At 41.6% G+C, this 18,645-nt stretch overlaps 3 protein-coding genes across 10 annotated transcripts in view; 1 reads left to right on the top strand and 2 right to left on the bottom strand.

Moving 5' to 3' along the window:
• The window catches only part of LOC105676622 (protein FAM135A), a 32,108-nt gene extending 22,420 nt beyond the window's left edge, over window positions 1-9,688 (bottom strand). The window contains exon 1 of one of the 2 annotated variants that reach the window (XM_067351657.1): window positions 8,561-9,688. The gene's annotated coding sequence lies outside the window, so the exon portion shown is untranslated. The remainder of the gene's footprint in view (window positions 1-8,560) is intronic. The other variant, XM_067351658.1, reaches the window with a different exon arrangement.
• On the top strand, window positions 9,658-12,714 carry GlcAT-I (Glucuronyltransferase I). The gene is made up of 4 exons (XM_012373995.2): window positions 9,658-9,835; window positions 10,902-11,428; window positions 11,732-12,028; window positions 12,108-12,714. The coding sequence occupies exons 1-4, from the start codon at window positions 9,709-9,711 to the stop codon at window positions 12,204-12,206; spliced, it is 1,050 nt and encodes a 349-aa protein (XP_012229418.1). The 5' UTR covers window positions 9,658-9,708; the 3' UTR covers window positions 12,207-12,714.
• Window positions 12,715-12,739: 25 nt separating this feature from the next.
• Fas2 (fasciclin 2) overlaps window positions 12,740-18,645 on the bottom strand; it is a 97,932-nt gene continuing 92,026 nt past the window's right edge. For all 7 annotated transcript variants that reach the window (XM_067351663.1, XM_067351660.1, XM_067351666.1 and 4 more), the window contains one exon: window positions 12,740-16,749. In XM_067351663.1, coding sequence (XP_067207764.1) covers window positions 16,608-16,749 — 142 coding nt within the window. In that variant the 3' untranslated portion in view covers window positions 12,740-16,607. The remainder of the gene's footprint in view (window positions 16,750-18,645) is intronic.

Below are 18,645 nucleotides of genomic sequence, written 5' to 3'. Positions count from 1 at the left end.
GTTGCGCTAGATTTCCACTCGCTTTTAAGATATTAAACCGTAATACGTCGCCCTTTCCGACGGATCCGCGCTGACCTTAACGACAGAGAAATCCAGGCGACGAAGAAATTTCGTATAAATGAAAATTTCTTCCCGTGGCGGGCATTCAGGTTTTCCCCTTTGACCCTCGCTCCCTTTCGACGGGGAGTCTGGATATTTGATAGGGCTTCTTGCCTACGGCATATAAGCGTTGCAAATTTAAAGATCAACTTGGATTGCATCGGCAGGATCAATAAGGCAGGTGTGTACACGGCGGATGTCTTCGACCTCTATTTTTCGGACCGATCGTCGCCCCGAGGCTCTTTCTCAAAAAACAGCACGTAAATTCATTGAATGAACAGCGTAGAAATAATATAAGCATTCTGGACCGTTAAATAGATACGTCCAGAAATTTCTAAAAATTGGCTGACTAAATGTGTAGAAAAAAAATCACGTAGAAACATCCCTTATAAAACTTGAACTTTTTTTCACGATATAAAAACTTGATTTTCGAAATCGATGCTGCGAAAATCGATAAGCGCACAGACAAACCACGTCGCCTAAATAGAGTGTTAATCCTCGAAAGGCGATTTCTCTGCACCCTTCGGTTTCAACGTGACTCCCATGTCCGCTCGCAGTAGTTGCGTGCGTATTTGGGCAGACGTCTAGACGGTTTCTATCCGACGAAGCGACGGCGGCGTCTCGGCATAATCAAAAGCGTTTCTTATCTCCTAGGCATCGTACGTAGTGTCTCGCGGCGCTAGATCGAATCCCGAAGTAATTCCGAGGTCTACCGCTCGGCTTCCTTCGACCGAACAGCACCGCTTATTACGGCAATAAATATCGTAAGGAGCTCATAGTCCGCCCGGGAAACGAGAGCGGCAAACTTCGCGACGAGACCACCAACCGATCGCCGCGATTTACTCGATGCTTATAGATTCGACTCACGCGGGGGTTAGCAATATTCTTCTTCGAACACAATAAGCACCAAATTATATTGACAGCGCAGCATTAGACATACCTTAGTATATTATTAATGTAAACTTGAAGAAGAAATGCGAGCCGAAAAATAATAAATAATATTTTTCGCTTTAAAATTTAACGAAATAACTGCGGTCGTAAAGTGCTTATCTGTGACAGATATACGCGCTTATGTGAGAGCAAAGTGACGCAATGGCCATTGAGCTAAAAATGTCGACAAAATTACATCACATTCAAATTCGACATACAAAACTTATTGAAATAATCTCGGCCTGATGTGCAATACCGACACAATTGAACGTAGCAAAAAATAATTACGTGGTATGTAATAAGATAACAGGAGGAACAGATGTGAAATCAGCGCCGAGTTCCCGGCAAAAAGCACCCTGCTCGATTCCTACTGCAAAAACATTGTTATCCAGTGTAATGTAAATTCAAGATGCAAATTGCCACTGGTTGGTTCGTCCATGGACCATTGGCGTCCACCGTATTCGTTGTACGGTATCGCAAAAACCGTCTCATTTGCATCTTGAATTTACATTAGTGTTCACTGTAAACGTGACTTTAGCCTTTGCCATATCCAAGATATTGCAAAAAGTCTTTGGTTACAACAACCGCGTCTCTCTCTCTGCCTCCTCGTCGTACGAAAATGCGAATCGTGCCGAGTTAGCGCGATAAACGTTAAATCCATTTACCCGGACGACGTCCGGTGAGAGATGAAGAGATTTCATCATCGTACATTTCGCCGGTAAAATACAGCCCGGGCCAAATATCTCAAGCGCTTTAATAAATGACAGCCTGAAGCGGCGAGGTTTCACAAGTTAAAAAGTGCGATAAATTTTTATATATATTTCACACGTGAAACATTTATGCTGTACAGCGATTGCTTAAGTATTTAAAAAATTTTCTTCCTCAAGCCGCGATAATTTTTAAAAAAATTGCATTTATTTACTAATGCGTGTTAAATAATAAAAAAAAAAAATGCTATATTTAATATTGCGTATATTTGCAGTGTCGCAAATGCGTGAGATAAATAATAATTTTCCTGTCTTTAAATCATTGACATTATTGTTCAAATATTTATTTGTGCGTATAAAAAAAAAGAACAGCAATCCTCCGACACAGCTTGTAAAAACATGAACAAATGACATGTATAATCTTTAGCAAGCGGAAAAAGTGCAATGTTTTTGCAGTAGGAAAAGTGCTCTTCCCAACCAACTGGCTCGAAGGATTCCTTTTTTCTCACTCCATCCAAGCCGCTCGAAGGATGATACTCTTTTTGCGCTTCTGTCGTTTCTCGCCGAGAATTTCTCGTCTCTCTAGCAAGCGGATAAATGCGCGTAAATTGTCGACGGAAATCTCCGGTAACTGCTATGGAGGCGATACACACCTTCACATCGACACATTCACCAACGCACAAGCAATCTGCAACGCGCTCTACAGAATTGCCATTTTTTTTCTTCACAAATTCACTGCAAGTATTCATTAGCAACGTTTAATGGCAAATATAATTATATTTTTCACTGTGCACGGCGCGCGCTTTCAATCGTAACGAAAAAAAGCATCAAATTTTGTGTTCTGTAATTTAGAAGGAAATTGTGCTGAGCGTTAATGTTAAGAATCCGCAATCGTACATGAAGCTGGTATAAACAAGACATCATCATTTTAAACTGTAAAATACGGAGACGTATCTCGTAAGATACATCACCTAGTTTAGAGCTTGGCTGGACATCCTATATAACACGCGTTTATACATACACGTCGTATATATGTATATATATATATATCTGCGCACGTGTTTTCCCGTCGTAGCCTCGAGCCGATAAACCGGTAGTTCAACAACCACGCGAGCGTGCTGGAGGAGTTTCACCCCCCTAAGACGATAAAGCGGCCTTTACTGCCGCGACCGGAGGTACAAACACGCATGCACACAACCCTTTCTTCTCGTCGCCGTACCGAGTCGTATATCGAAGACCACCGATCACAATTGGGGTGCGTTTCGTGCACGTACGCTAATTTTTTTTCTCCATATATCATTGCGATGAACGCGATGATAAAGAGCGGTGATAAATTTCCACGCAGCCTTCCGGCGACTGTCGACTAATCTCGTAATGCATTTTAATAATCAAGGCCATAATTTCTAAATTTGTATCACGAGCCAAACTCGTAAACTGCTGGGCGGCTGGCGAAAGATTGTACGGAGTTTCAAGTTTTCCTAAAATTATGTAATCAATTCGCAATTTTCCCACACAGTAAAAACTTGGAAAAACTTTTCTTATCAAAATTGGAAATACAAAAAGTTCTCAAACTGAAATGCTTTTTGCAATTTATAATTCTGAAATGTAGTTAATAAAATCATATTGAATTGAAGTTGACTTTTTGATATAAAATTATCGAGATATTTAAGACTGAATATGAGAAAGCTGGCAGAAGTAATGGTGTGTCTGAAAAAAAATTGACCTCAAATGCCTTAAAGAATCCGTGATTAAACTTTAGATAGGGATTTTCTGGAACATTCTGTATGAGCACGGTATATACAGTAAAAGGAAACTGCAAGCACAAATTGGCGCATCAAATAGATAGTCGAGCCGATTCTTCTTCCGTTCTCGCGACGATCGCCCCGATCTCATTTTGAGGCGAAATTGTTCGGCCCGAGCCAGGCTACCGTGCAATTCCCTCGCTAATCACCGCGGTGTAACGAGCCAAGAATCTACTATATCGTGGCCCGGCTAACTCGTAACCACATTGCTACTCATTATTTCCCGCTGGCTCTCGAGTAAATCGCAGGCCGCCTCGATTTGCTGACACATCGCGATATCTGTCTTAAATCAGCGGAGATCAATAAACTTCAGATAACGTTTCAATCCTCCGCAGCTCTGTAATTACTTTTGTCCCCAAAAATACCGTATTTTATAATTGTTGTTAAAAATATGATAAAATTAAAAACACAAATAAGATAATAATTACATGCTATAGTTTCGTTTCACTCGTTTTACTCTTGTAATATGAATAAAGAGCCGAGAGTGAAAAGAAATATAAATTACCAGTTCTCGACGATGATATTTAATCAAAGAGTTCATCTATTATTCATCAGCGGAATTGAGTCAATTCAATTATCTTTTAAACTCATTAGACGGAGCATTTCCACAGTCGATAGCTGCAACGTTATTTATGCAGTAAAATAATACAGCATCAATTACTTAATAGCGCAAACAATCGATTACGAAATTTTCAGTATTGTGAGACTCTGACGTAATACGAATAAATATACATTATGTACACTGTCCTCCAGCTAGCTATACTTGCCCGTTTTATGTACAGCAGTAATATAACACGCTCTTGTATATATATCGACATCCTTGCACTCTGATATTCTTTTGAGCGCGCGTATATATACGTTGGTTCAATGACCATCCCGATCAAAGATTGAAAATGACACAAGCAACCAGCCTTTTCTCTCCGAGATAAGGTTTCAGGTCGAATAGAGCACTCCGACTGATTGCTGTTAAGACCAGAAATAGAGCGAGACAATAAGGAGCCCGTGGAAAAGTTGAAATTCGCGGGAGCGAGGTTTTAGAAAAGAAACTAGCGAGGACAGTCACCGAGAAATGTGTTTTTGGCAGCAACACGAGCGCATTGGCATCGAAATACCTGTCGAAAAGAGAAAACGACTCGGCTGGCGGTCAAAAATTTGTTTTTAAAATAAAGCACCGAAAATGATATTCATACAATGCCAAAAATCTGCGACTTTAATTCTACAGTTTGTTTTATTCATTGCTTATAAAATTGATTTTTCAAACTGTGTTTGGATATTAATATTTAGCGAACAATTAAAAATTCAGAGTTTCTCAGCTGTATTTTATTTAATTATTAATATTTAAATTGAAACAGACTTTTTCTCTTTTCAGAATTTTAATTCAAGATATTCATCATAATTGTCAAAATATTTATAACTTCGAATGTGATATCGCCGTTGGCGTCAAGACATTCATTATCGAATGCTATGTATAAAATCATGAATTTATGTGATTAAAATCAGAGATCGTTGGACGTTTCGTAACTCTAATTGCAAGCCACGCACAAAGAAGAGAAAAATTGCACGGAATCGAACGCGGCGGTTATTTCTCGCACATTTCGACAAGCGGTACGCTTTTCGTTGACTTTTCACGAGTCACCCCGCTATCAAGCATTCCGTGTAGATATTCCATCGCATGCATTATTTTTTGCCGGCGGGAAACTAGAGAACTCTGGAGAGGCGGCGGGCGGAAGAGAGCGACTGTTCCCAACGGGATACCCGACCTGTCTCTACGCGCGCGATCCTTCGTCTCGAATGTTGCTCCATATCGATTGACCTTTTCTGAATACGGTCGCGCCTCAGAAATGTCAGGGTGCTATCGCCATCCGCGGCTATGAACTTTCGGCCATACATCTGTTACGTCTATTGAAGTCATCGCACCGCACGGCGCAGTCGTTTGTAGCAGGTAGACGGGATGGAATTTTCCTAGAAATTGGTTCCATGCCCTTTATCTCGGCCGCCGCCGCTAATCGAATGCAACTGCTAGTCAAACAGTAATATAATCGATAATGGAACAGTGCATGGCACCGCGATATATTGCGGTCGCGGACGCGAAATAAAAGCGTGCGTTTTAGGCGGAGCGCAATTTAATAATAGCCAATCGTATTCGGCCGATTTTAGATTCCATTCATTCCTACGAAAATTGCTTTTACTGAATAGCCCCCGGTTTATTAAATCGCAGATAGTTATGATTATTAGCGGAGAAATGGATTGATAAAAATCTATTGCTTCCGAGCGTGCAATTCCCGTTCGAAGAACGCCTCGCTATCGACGGCGCTCCGAATTATTACGCTGACATTTCAAGTCGATTATTTATTTTAATTAAAGTCAGATGAAGAGAGAAAGATATATATATATATAATCCCGAATTATTATACGTAAAGAGAAATTAAATTAAGCTTCGCGACTCGATTGTGACGTGCATTGAATATCTTCGTGTTGTATCGGCAAATTTGCTGACATTCCAGAGAATTTACGGGGGTCGCGAGCTGCCAATGAAATTAACGCTAGACTAGCGCGGCTCGTAATTCATATTGCGTAATTTATATTGCGTAACTAAACAAACGCCTACGCGCGTATAAGAATAATATTAAAAAACTTATACGTAGACTGCAAAATATTAAATCCTATCAGCCAGTTGTGACCCATCAGCGTAAATCCGCTTAACCGGTGACCTTTGTGATTGTTTTACAATACTGTAATTATTGCAGACTTAACACATATTTTTCTCTCGTGAAAAAAAATTGCTCCGTCATCCTTGCGACTTTAAAATAGTATGCATGTCAATTTGTTTTCAAATTGGTTATAAAAGCTCTATTATTTCTTTCCAATTAAAAAATTCCAAATGTATATAATTTGATTCGAATTTTAATATCTCAAAAGTGTACATAAACAAAACGTTAATAAATAGCAATGTAATTTCGAAGCGCGATCTCTCGGTTAAACTAATTTATTAAAACTGTTGCGCTTGGTTTACACGAGCTATCATTTCTTCACAAGCAATTCTGTGCAAAGTTTAAAAACTTCCTCTCTCTCTCTCTCTCTCTCTCTCTCTTTAGGCATACGTATACTACCTACTTCGCAGATACTGAGAATAGCACAACAATAACCCCATCGAGTATGATGGAGACACGCACGCGAGAAAGAGATTGCGACACTCGTAAAGTATCCCTCGCGAAAGGAGATTATTATCTTATACCCGCGTCCCGTGGTTGCATCGTGGAATCGTATAATCGATCACTTCTTACGAGCTTTACCGCGACGGTGGTTACCGAGACGGTGATGTCGGCAGCAGCCGTAACCTTGCTAAATTATTGAACGACCATGCTAGACGCCGTCCACGCCGTAGTCGGGCGAAATGAACAATTTCGCAGGATATACATTTCCGGCTCGCAGTAAAATCGACGCAAAAAGCCGTCGTATCGACGGGTCCAGATTCGTCGATGACAGACTGGAAAATATATACAAAGCACGGCGGATATGGTAATGAAAAAACAATAACGGAGAAAGAAAAGATGAGTAAGAGTTGTTTTCTTAAATTCCCTTTTAAGTGAATTCAGCCGGTACAGCCGGAAATATGATTACAATTTTAGAATAACCTTTTAATTGGCGAAAAGCAATAAATTCAGTCGCTTTCGTCCGTTTGAATATCAAAGATAACAAGATGGAAATATCAGATTGCGAGTGAAACCTTTCCGATTTCAGAACAATGGTACGGCCGAGTTAAAACGTAATATCGTTGAAAATTAAGGCGCGTTAGAGAAGAGAGGTTCATTGAATTGGCCGGCGGATGATTGAGGGAGCCGGTGCTTAAGTAAATTGAGATTTTCCGATTTTACATGCGCGCATCGAGCAAGTAGTATGTATCGTACATAGTAGCTGCTGCCCGGTATAACGGCAGGGAGCGAATGGACGTCGAAAAGAGGCATCAATTTAAAAGCCGTGACTCACTGGGACACGATAACGTAGTTAGCGCGCCGCTGTCCTGTCGCCTCTCTAAAAAAATGAGACGGAAAAGGTTGATGGCGCCGGGAAAAAGGGGGAGAGAAAGAGATAGAGATGGTAATCCGGTAACACCTCTCTTAAGCGACTAATCGAGGCCAGTGCATATGCATGGGAAGGGAGGAGGAAGAGAGAGAGAGAGAGAGAGAGGGAGAAGATTCTCGAGTGGTCGACGAGCCACGAGTATTATGCCCGGTATTCGTGTACGTTACTCGTGGCGTGCGGCGATGAAGGGGTTGCGATGAAGGCGGGCATGGAGAGAGCAAAGGGCGCATGCATACATCGTGCATAATAAACCCTTTCTTCATTACCATCGCGGGGGCCTTTCCGCGGCAGCCGCGAGAAGAAAGCTTCCACGCGCCGACGATTTCGATTGACAAGAAGCGAGGAAGAGGAAAAAAAAAAAAAAAAAGACACGAGACGCCGGGATTGCGGAGAAACCGGGGCGGAAACGAGCACGCGAGGGAGAGAAATCGCGAGGGAAACAGCGATATCGCTCCCTCGCCCCCCCCCTCCGGCGGCGATTCCCCTCGTCCGCGCCGAGTGTGCCCATCGAAGCAGCGTCCCCTCGCCCCAATTACCGTGCCCAGCGCGCACCGCCTCCCGTTTCGCGGCTCGTAATTTGCATCCGACCTCTATTTCCTCGCGGCGATGCGAGAGGCTGCGTGGAGCTTCTTGTCGCCCGGACGACGCCGTCCGCGGGAGAAGCGCGCGAGCGGTTCTGAAACCAACGGCCGAGGCGATCTCCTCCCGAAGAACGTGCGAGCGAATCAAACCGCGCGAAATTTCTTTCAGGCGAATGGAGTGTCGAAAAAGGCCGCGGATGATTCATGCCGCGCCGTGTACGAATACTCGCGAGAGATGATTCATCGAGAGGGAAAAATCTCGCCTACGCGTACGAGGGGGTGGAAAGAAGCGGGTGAGACATGCGTGTGACAAGCCGGGGGAAGCGGAAGAGGATACTTGAACGCGGTTATTACTTACCAGGCACGAGGTCATCGACGAGGGGATGAGCGACGAGCTGATTCCAGGATTGACGGCTGACGAACATCCCTCCGGATGTTCTGGCCTTCCTTCCCTCCCGCTCTTTTCCGTCCCCTTTAGCACTCGGGACTTCCGGCAACGTTCCGCGAAACCCGGGCGATCCTCCTCCCGTCGCCGTCGCCGCGCCGGCAACACCCACTTTCTCCCCTGGCCTCGTAACCTCGAGGGCCACTTTCCTTCCCTCTCGCCGCCGATCGCAGGGGCGCAGCGCTATTCCGGACAGCAGCACCGCCGCTACCCGCCGTCGTCGTCGTCGTCGTCGCCGCTGCCTTCGTCGCCGCCGTCGCTATCACCACAATCACTTCCACCGTCAACCACCGCCGCCGCCGCCGTCGCCGTCGTCGCCGCCGCCGCTGCCGCCGTCGTCGTCGTCGCTGCCACAGTCACAACAAGCAACTACGGCAGTAGTAGCAGACGCTCGGCGTACTACTGTCAGACAGTTTGCACCCCCTGCGACTGTCACGTGAGCTCTCTCTGGTACCGCTCTCTTTTTCTCGCCCTTTCTCACTCTCTCTCTCTCTTTCTCTCCTCTGCTTCCGCCCTACTATCCCTCTCTTTCGGGCGCGAGCTATCGACTCAACCCCGCTGACAATTAATCGCAGCTCGTAGAGTCAGATCTCGCGGTATGCGTGCGTATGATCGTCGACAGAGATCGTCGCGTTCTCGCGCGTCCTCACATCGCGATGCCGTCGTGTGTCGTGCGCGCAAGAACGAACGAATGAGTATGCGGAAGAAACGGAGGAAGAAACGGCGCTCGTTCCGCCGCGGCCGTTGCAGTGGCCGGTGTGGCTGCGCGGCACCCTCGCTACTTCGCCAGCCAGCCAGCCAGCCAAAACCAGCCTCCCTCCACTGCCCTCTGCTGCCCTGCCTTCTCTCCACCCCGCCGACTCGTTACTGACTATCCTAGGAAGAGCGTACGCGTGACCGTGGCATGCGCGTGTCCCGGCATGCGCCCTCGGCACGCGCGGCCCGCGCGAGGCACACGGGCCGCGAGCACTCTTGGCGCCATCTGGGCTCGCGCACGCACACTTCGACCGGCGCGGCCGAGCGCGGCCGGTTAGGCAGAACAGTGTCATGGCGCGACAACAATGACAGACAGTGTTTTCCTCACCGACGAATCCAGCACGAAAGCCAGTATGTGGGGCGGATTTCGCTGTAATAAGATTTTCGCGGTATTGTTCCTGCTAAATGTAATCGCATTCCAAAGTCTCTTATGTGAGTGTTCGTCATTTAAAGTGTTATTCTCATCTGTATCATCGCACCTCGTAACATCTTGGTGTGTCGGTATGCATGCGATGCGTCACGCGTGTGACAGCATGAATGAATCGAAGGCGCATGTCAACATGCGGACGCGATTTCGGCGTGCGATTTGAAAGTGTTTGGACTGACATGGCTTTTTCCTCGTTTTATCCAAAAACATAAATTTTGATTTTTTTCCAAGGAATAAATGAGAGGCTGAACAGCCGTTGCTAGATGGTCGTGCTAGTGTATTCAAAGGCAAATAGTAAAAACGTTTCGATCTGTCATCAGGCCTTCTTCAAGGCCGTAAAGAAATATTACATTATAAATTAAAACGCTTTTTCGGACAAATAAATAAATTGACAATTTATCTACTGACACATAAGTTCAAGTTTTCTGCTTTTAATCGTTGACGAGCTGTTTAGCTTCTTATATATATATATATATATATATATATATATATATATATATATATATATATATTTATTCCTTTGAATTTATTTCATTATTTTATATTTTCTTTAATATATTTTAATTAAAATTTTGATTTTTTCTCGTGTAAAATAAATTAATTAAGCTTTGTAAAAATCAGGCAAACTTTTTCGTATCTCAAATTAGTATATATTTGATGTAAGCTTGTCAAAACTTGAAAAACAAAAAGCAAGTCATCGTAAATTATGCATTGTCAGTATACATTATCAGTAAAAAAGCAATTTATAATTTCTAGATAAAAATTTATTTAGACATTATAAATAGCTTTTTTACTGATAATGTATACTGACATTGCATAATTTATGACTTCCTCTTTGTTTTTCAAATTATCCATAAATTATAAATTGCTTATTTCGAAATAATCATACCACTTTGTCATTTATATTGTATACTTTATCTTACAATTAGCTTACTAATTATCATTGAGTTTCTTTGCGCTTATGGGTCTATATTGTCATACCTCATCGCAGATTTACAGAAAATATACACACCTAATCATAAACAAATATTGAAAATTTGCATGATTTTAATCATTTAATTCTTTACGCAGATTATCAAGAACAGAAGAAATGGCAGGAAATAAGGGCCGAGTTGGAGCCGGTGATAACAGATCTGCGGGACTTGCAGGGCCTGACGCACAGCTTGTTGAGGAGGCTGGAGGCACACGGCCTCTTCATCGAGAACATCCATGGACTATCCAATGATAATCGGCCCATGATCTACGCGATCACGCCTACGTTCACCAGGCCCGTGCAGAAGGCCGAACTCACCCGGTTAGCGCAGACGTTTCTCCACGTGCCGAACTTCCATTGGATTCTCGTGGAAGACGCGGCGCAAAAGACTCCCCTGGTCACTCGCTTCCTGGAAACCAGCGGTCTGATCTATACTCATTTATTCGCGACAACTCCGCCGAACTACAAACTCGGCAGGAACGACCCGAACTGGAAAAAACCGCGTGGAGTCGAACAACGTAACGCGGCGCTAAGATGGCTCAGAGAGAATCTCAAGCTGTCCAATAAAGGCGTCGTATATTTTGCTGATGATGACAATACTTATTCTCTTAAGCTCTTCCACGAGGTAAGCCGGTTTGGTTCAGAAACTAGTAATTTCTTTAAATAGATTCACGGTCGATGCAACAGCGTTGAGCGCATCGTTTGCATAGCAATATTCCCGTCTCCCGTTTTTTCCTTGATCTAAGAAATTTAATTCAGAATAATTCATATTATTGTTTAACTCTCAATTTTCTTATTTTTTAATATAATTATGACTGAAAAATTTGCTTTGAAAATTTAGAAAAATTAATCTGCGATCTAATATTTAAATTTATAATTATTAATCACTTATTTATATTAAGATCTAATAAATGGTTATTGCTTTTAGATGGAGAAAATACAAAAGGTCGGTGTATGGCCAGTCGGTCTGGTCGGCGGTCTAATGGTAGAGAAACCTCTTTGTGATAACACTACTAATAAGGTAATCGGTTTCAACGCCGCATGGAAACCAGATCGGCCGTTTCCACTTGACATGGCAGGCTTTGCCATCAATCTCGAGTTGTTGCTCAAAAACAAAGATGCGTGGTTCTCGTATGACGTGCAAGGCGGTTATCAGGAGAGTGAAATACTCAGACAGATAGTCACGAGGGATGAGTTGGAGCCACTGGCGGACCATTGTACGAAGGTACCGACAATACCACTTGATATTTCATCGATTATCTCTTGAAAGGTTCATAAAACTTTGTATCTTGCGTGTATTTTAGGTGTACGTGTGGCATACGCGAACGGAACCGCCGCTATTAAATGTCGAACAAACATTAATAAGAAAAGGCAAACGTTCCAATGCCGGTATCGAGGTGTAAAAACACTATTTTATGCTCATCTCCGTTGTGTGAAACACAGCCTCTAATTCCATGAGAACAATGATCTAGATATTATTACGAGATATTATTAATATATATTAAGCTTGTTAACGTCGATCTGGAATAGGCATAGAAAAGATAAAATTAAATCGCGTAAATATCGTCATGGGTCCCACATATGCATATATACATATCTAGAATAATTAGATCCATCCTGTATAATCACTTATAGCAGCTGATATGGTAGCACAGACGAAACATTACAGAATGATTCTAGATTGTATCTAAATTTCGAAAAATTGTGATATTACGACGTAGTTTTGGTATTGCTCTACCAATTTGCACGCCGCTGCCACGAGATTATAGCGTGATGAGTCAACGACTTTTCGCCATTGGCGAAACTGCTGGTGCAAGCAATCTCGTTATATTATATTATATTCTAATGTTCATATCGTTTTATAAAAATGTATCTATTAACATTGTAATAAAATTTTTAAAGAAAAAAAAAGTACGGATCACACTACATCAACCTGTTGACCTTGAAAACGTTTTTCACTTTTTATTCGAGAGCACGATTTCTCGTCGCGTACAGAAAAAGCATACATAAAAAATACGCCTTACATCTACGGAACTTTAATAATACTCTTAATAATTTCCAGACTGGAAGATGCGCGGGTAATACTCTTCGTGGAAAGCTACTTGTTAGGGATTACGGCTTTTGGCAACGGATACAAAATAGCTAGATATGCTAAAAACGGTGATGCGTCTCGCTCGCCGATGCGAAGTGCCGCGTGGCAATTTTTGTCACGCGAGTGTCCTGCGATTCATTTATTTTTTCCATATACATATATGTCATTTTGGTGTATAATATATATATTTATATGTACTCGTTAACTTATGTACTAATAAGTACTATGGTATTTGGCAAATCCTCTGTCTTATGTAAAAAAGCTACCTGCACGGAAAGCATGTTCGCGAACACGGGAGAGGATACTAACTTTGAATGTATCAACAGGTGCAAATGAAACAGCCTTATAGAACCATTTCCTGTTGCTGGATTTCGACTTTTATCACCGCTTTAAAGTTCTTTATGGAAATATTTCACCACTTTAGAAGACCAAGAACAGTCTTAGAATTGTTTTTAGTAATATTATATATAAATTACATATAAAAGAAATTATATCAAAGTATATATTAATTTTATATATATATTATATATTATATATTATATATAAATTTTTCTGGTTTTACAAAATTACTTAAATTACATTCGAAATTAGCTAATATTGATAAAATCCTCCATTAGAAGTTGCAGTAGACAATATAAAATCTTGAAGTGAAAAAATTCTTAAACTCAGTAAAGTTTTTAGGATTATTGCACTTGATTATACAATAACCTGAAACACACTGTTCTTTATCTAATCCCTCATTCACATTAGCTTTCCGCGAGAACATGCCTTCCGTACTCGCGCATGTTTTCCTAAACTTACCAAGAGTCCTAAGATTTATCTTCAATACTTCTTACAGTTAAAGGGAAAACGTTTAAAAGCATTTACAAAAACTTATCACATTTTAACTGCGTTTCTTTTTGCAAAAGCCATCTTAAACATTAGAATAAAAGTGGTACGTTTTCTTTTTACTTGCTATTCGGATATATTAATTATATGGCAGCTTTTCCGATGTCACACTCTTATGGATTGCTAACCGAAAATTCGACTGGCAAGCTTCGTGTATTTGCAAGACTGCAATATTTGTCACAGTAAATGTCATCTGTTTTTGATTACATTATACATACATATTCAGAGAGACTTTTTAACGCATTAAGATTTATCAGAAGTCTTATAATTTGCATATCGATTGGTCTTTCTCGTTTGTCCTTACGAGCCTTTCGGATATTTCATGTCATGACTCAACAATCGCAGCTGCATAAACATAATCATGCTGACTTCTGCAATCTCAATACAAATACAGTGTCGCAAGAACTGCCCAAACCTTCATCATTCCTTTATCATATCAATTTTATCTAATTTATTAATTAATCGTTATTAATAAAAACGTTTTTATTCATAAAAATTAAGAAATATGAATTTTTAAAATAAAAAAGACAGAAAAAGGGCAAAAGTTAAGGGAACAAAGGGCGGTTCTTAAATACATCGCATTGACGTTATGTATAATAATCATAAAAACACATATTATCACGAAAAATAATTGAGAGCTTTTCTCACTGGAAATAAAAAATATAAATATACAGACATAGTTAAACATACGGAGAGCGAACAAACTCGCTGTACGGATACACGAGATGTACGTAATAATTCGCTCATAACTATAGTGAACACACACATGATCGTAAGACCTAACAAAGAACACGCATGCATATCGACTGAATGCGAGAGGAAGTTCGATATTTAATTTGAGCTGTTTGAACAACAATTGATTACAATTCCCATTAATTTGATGTATAGGTGTTAGTTTATCAGTCTTTGAATTGGAAAAGAAAAAGAGAGAAAATTAAATGTGTGTTACGATCACGCAGGAAATATTCAGGAATAAAAGCGCGTTGAAGATGTATCGTGTATGCGAAAGCTATCCTACCGCTTGTATATCCCGACCGAGTCGTCCCTAATCGAAAGACGTGGAGAAGAATGAGGTATGAGTGAGAGAATAGAGATAATAGATTGTTCAAGGTATATGTACAGTCCGAAGGTTGCTGCGAATTGCTCGCGCACCTCGTTTAGAAAAAGGGAAGATTTTCCTTGTTGCCGCTTGAGGGATATAAAAGCGCAACATACATTCTTCAATCGAAAATGGAAACTCCTTTATCTCAGTCAGAGATTTCACCAAGCTGCCTCAATTCTGATTTGTGAGTATTAAAGAAATGAACCAGCCGTTAACTTATCGACTAAATCTAACTAAACCTAACAACTAAGAGTAAACATAATTATGACAATGTTAGACATTTATAGACACAAAGCAGAATTGGATTTTGAAGAAACATCGTATTCTTTTTGTGACGCGGACGTTATCTTAAGGAAGAGATTGGTGAAATCGACCATAAATCTTATTGTCCATTTTCACTCTTCAATAAAACTTCATCTTTTCATCACCTCTGACTTATTTATATATGTATCCCATCAAATTTCTTGTATCACTGGAGAAATTTCACTGCATCTTTTCTTATTTATTTTAGTGATGAAAAAATAAAACTTTCTATCGCAATATTTTGAAGAATATAAATGTTGCACATTTTTACGTTATCATGCCCCCTTAAATATTCTTTCAGAACAGACGTTGTTGTTTTTTTGTTTTTTTTTTTGTTCTTGAGCGCAACAAAGTACGACTTTCCGCGCGGTCTTCGTGAAACCGTGCACGACAAAAGAACACGATACTACCCAGCGTACTAGACTGTGATAATCTAAAGGGTGCCTCGAAGCGTTCATCACTAAATCGATCGATCGACCTCTACCAATTTCGCGACGAATTTTTTTGTACATTCCTCTTGCCATCTTCTTCTTCTTCTACTTCCTCTTCTCGCGCGAGCGATTTACCCACTCCTCGTTTCCTTGCGCCTAAGCTACAATTTATATCCATAACTTCCTCCTAAGAACAACGACTACCAAATAGACTTTACTCACTTCGCACTTTTCTCGTTCTCACAAGTAATCGATTATCTATGCTCCTTCGCATGCGTTGGCGAGAGTACACTGATGTAAGGAAATTGAAACTACATTTACATCGAAGAGAGGAAAACCTTTCAAACGTGATTCTTCATGTCATCTTCAAATAATCTTTGTCAATGGTTTGATAAAATATTTTCAATCAAATTGCTTCTTGTCTAGAAAAAAAATTTGCTAAATGCGTTTCAGTTGAAGAAGATAATATCAGGTTTCCAAGGTTTAATCCCTCTTTACGTGGCTAGCCTTACCTTACGCGTGAAATCAGACGTGAGAATCTTGCAGCAAAGTAATCGGCGAAGGACAAGTTTGCCAATAACGGGGGAAGCGCTTTCAAGGGATCCACAAGGAAGTGTAGGAACAGGCGGCGTATCGCAGTACACGAGGTAAGAGGCTTCGAAAGGAAAGGAGAGGCGGCGGGTCAGGTGCGACCGTGAAACTGCGCACGTTTGAGGGCAAAACGAAAAGCAGAGCTCGGCGGAGATTCGGTGCTTGAATGGCGAGAAAGCAGCTGCGAGGGGCTTCGTCCGCGAAACTTCCGACGAGGCGGGCTGCTAAAACCCCCGGTCTTTCCGCAAGCAAGGGGTTCGCAAACGATGATCCGCTCTGCGCGATTTTCTTTTCGCTTCTTGTTTTCCTTCTTTTTTTTTTTCGAGAACACTTTAGCCGGAAACTGCAATGATGAGTTCCCGGAAACGATTTACAATCTAGTACGCCGGAAGAATATCTAGACGGCCGAGTCCTTGCCGACGAAGCCGGTCTTGGAGACGGATCTCTTGCCGTCGAAGGTGACGGAGGTCTCCCGACGGAGTCCGGAGTCGATAATCGGCGTGATTTTCTTCTCCTCCTTCAGCGGCTCCTTTTCATCTCTGCAAATCATCAAAGTCGACATTTGTCTTACGGCTGTAATCCCCGATATCGCTCTATATACTTCTAATACCGGGCAAAAAAAAAAAAAAAGAAGGGAAAAAGAGAGCATGTCCATATGCGGCGCGTGGTGCGACATCGAATATACACGTCAGGCATGCTGTCACTCGCAAAATATAAAATATAACGTCGTAGTGAGAGGCTCTGGGGAAATAATGCGTTTCTTTTCAATTTTCGATAAATCCCAAGAAATCCGCGATTATTATGGTTCGCCGGGAGTTTCGTTGCTATTTCAGGGAAACGCATTCAGTCTTCCGGCTGCACATGTACAAAATACACAGCGGAGGAAAGAAGCATTCACGAGTAAATTTTTCTCTATTGTTGATGAATAGTTTGAATTACAAATATTCGAGCAATTATCATGCACTATTTACATCTTTTTTTTTTTCAGTTCCAATATCACCTCACTTTATTAATCAATTAAACAAAAAAAATTTCTTTCGTGTATTTTGTACATGAATCGCGCGTTTTTGAAAAAAACACAAAATTTAAATAATTGAGCAAAATTCGTGATAAAGTTTGGAAGTAGTAAAAAATGCAAGACCGTTGAGCGAAATAGTGGTATTGTATCGCGTTTCCCCTCATTTACGAAGACGCGTCGTATCTGTTTTCGCCATTATTTGCTAAGTGGGGAAGGTCGAGAAAGGTTCATATTTCTCGGATCTACGTCTTGTTTTCCACACACGATAAATGCTATATATAAAACGGATTTTCTTTCTTTGCCCAACTTACACCACTATATCGCTCGAGGTGTTGCGAGTCGTTATTGCGACTCGAGTATTTACTCGCACTGCTATTTGCGCTTCGTAAAGCACAAAACCGGCAGGTCGGGGATAAAGTTCGCATACTTATTGCAGCATCGTGCGGTGACGGAACGGACTAGAGAGAGAGAGAGAGAGAGAAAAGATGAAGTGAGCGTTACTCGATGTGTATATCGTGCATGCGGCATGGCCAAAGCTCAGGCGAGTTACCGGCAATTTCTACGTCGCGCGTAATGATTACAATTAAACAGAAAAAACGCTAAGGCTGCGTGTGCACATTCGAGGGCGACTTTCGCCAGTTGAATTCAGCGATAACGTTAAATTCGGAAATCGAGAATCGTTCGCGACTCGACGTTTACCGGCAAGCCGTTCACGAGCGATAAAACCGTGGATGATAAACCGTGAATAAAAAGTGCTTTTGTTGTTTAAATCAAAAGTTAGTATAAATATTCCCTATTCACTGTACGCGTCCGAACAGTTTTCTAACTCCAATACCATAAAATAAACAATCCGGCTGAAATTATCTCTTTTTTTATTTCAATTATTCTTTTTTTAATTTCTTCCTCTCCACAGTTATCCGTGTGCGCTTTTATATTTTACTCAAAAAAGTGATAAAAAAAACATAGCCATTACAGACCGTGCGGTTGGTTGCGCGTTCAAGTTATTCGCAACCCATCCCCATAAATGATTGAAAGAAAAAATAACGAGAGAGAGAGAACACGCGTTGCTGCGCCCATGCAGCCCGTCACGAGTGAACACGCAGCCCGGCGCAACGCAAGAGTGTAAAAAATCAACGTGTTGCAATACGATGAGTGGTTGGCGGCACACAGTGAATGCGTCCAACGGATCGAACGTGTTTTTCTCTCATGCTCATCGAGTTTCCCTTTTGATGCGTATCGGAACTTCCCTTACGAGACGGTTCATCCCCGAACGCCATCGGGCGGGTTCAGCGGTGGCGGGATACCGCCGTCGCTTCGGGAAGTCAGGCGGAAAGAGAAAGAAAGGTACGTGGGAGAGAAAGAGTAGAGGGGGAAGAAAGTTCGACAGCGTAGAAAGAGGAGAAGAAAGAAACTGGAA

This window comes from Linepithema humile, chromosome 3 (assembly GCF_040581485.1).
Source record: "Linepithema humile isolate Giens D197 chromosome 3, Lhum_UNIL_v1.0, whole genome shotgun sequence".
NCBI lineage: Eukaryota > Metazoa > Arthropoda > Insecta > Hymenoptera > Formicidae > Linepithema > Linepithema humile.
This window is presented reverse-complemented; position numbering and strand designations above follow the sequence as displayed.

Coding starts and splice junctions, on each gene's coding strand:
- GlcAT-I (XM_012373995.2), top strand. CDS start 9,709: ATGACAGACAGTGTTTTCCTCACCGACGAATCCAGCACGAAAGCCAGT. Junction 9,836..10,901: donor CGCATTCCAAAGTCTCTTAT/GTGAGTGTTCGT, acceptor TTCTTTACGCAG/ATTATCAAGAACAGAAGAAA. Junction 12,029..12,107: donor TGGCGGACCATTGTACGAAG/GTACCGACAATA, acceptor CGTGTATTTTAG/GTGTACGTGTGGCATACGCG.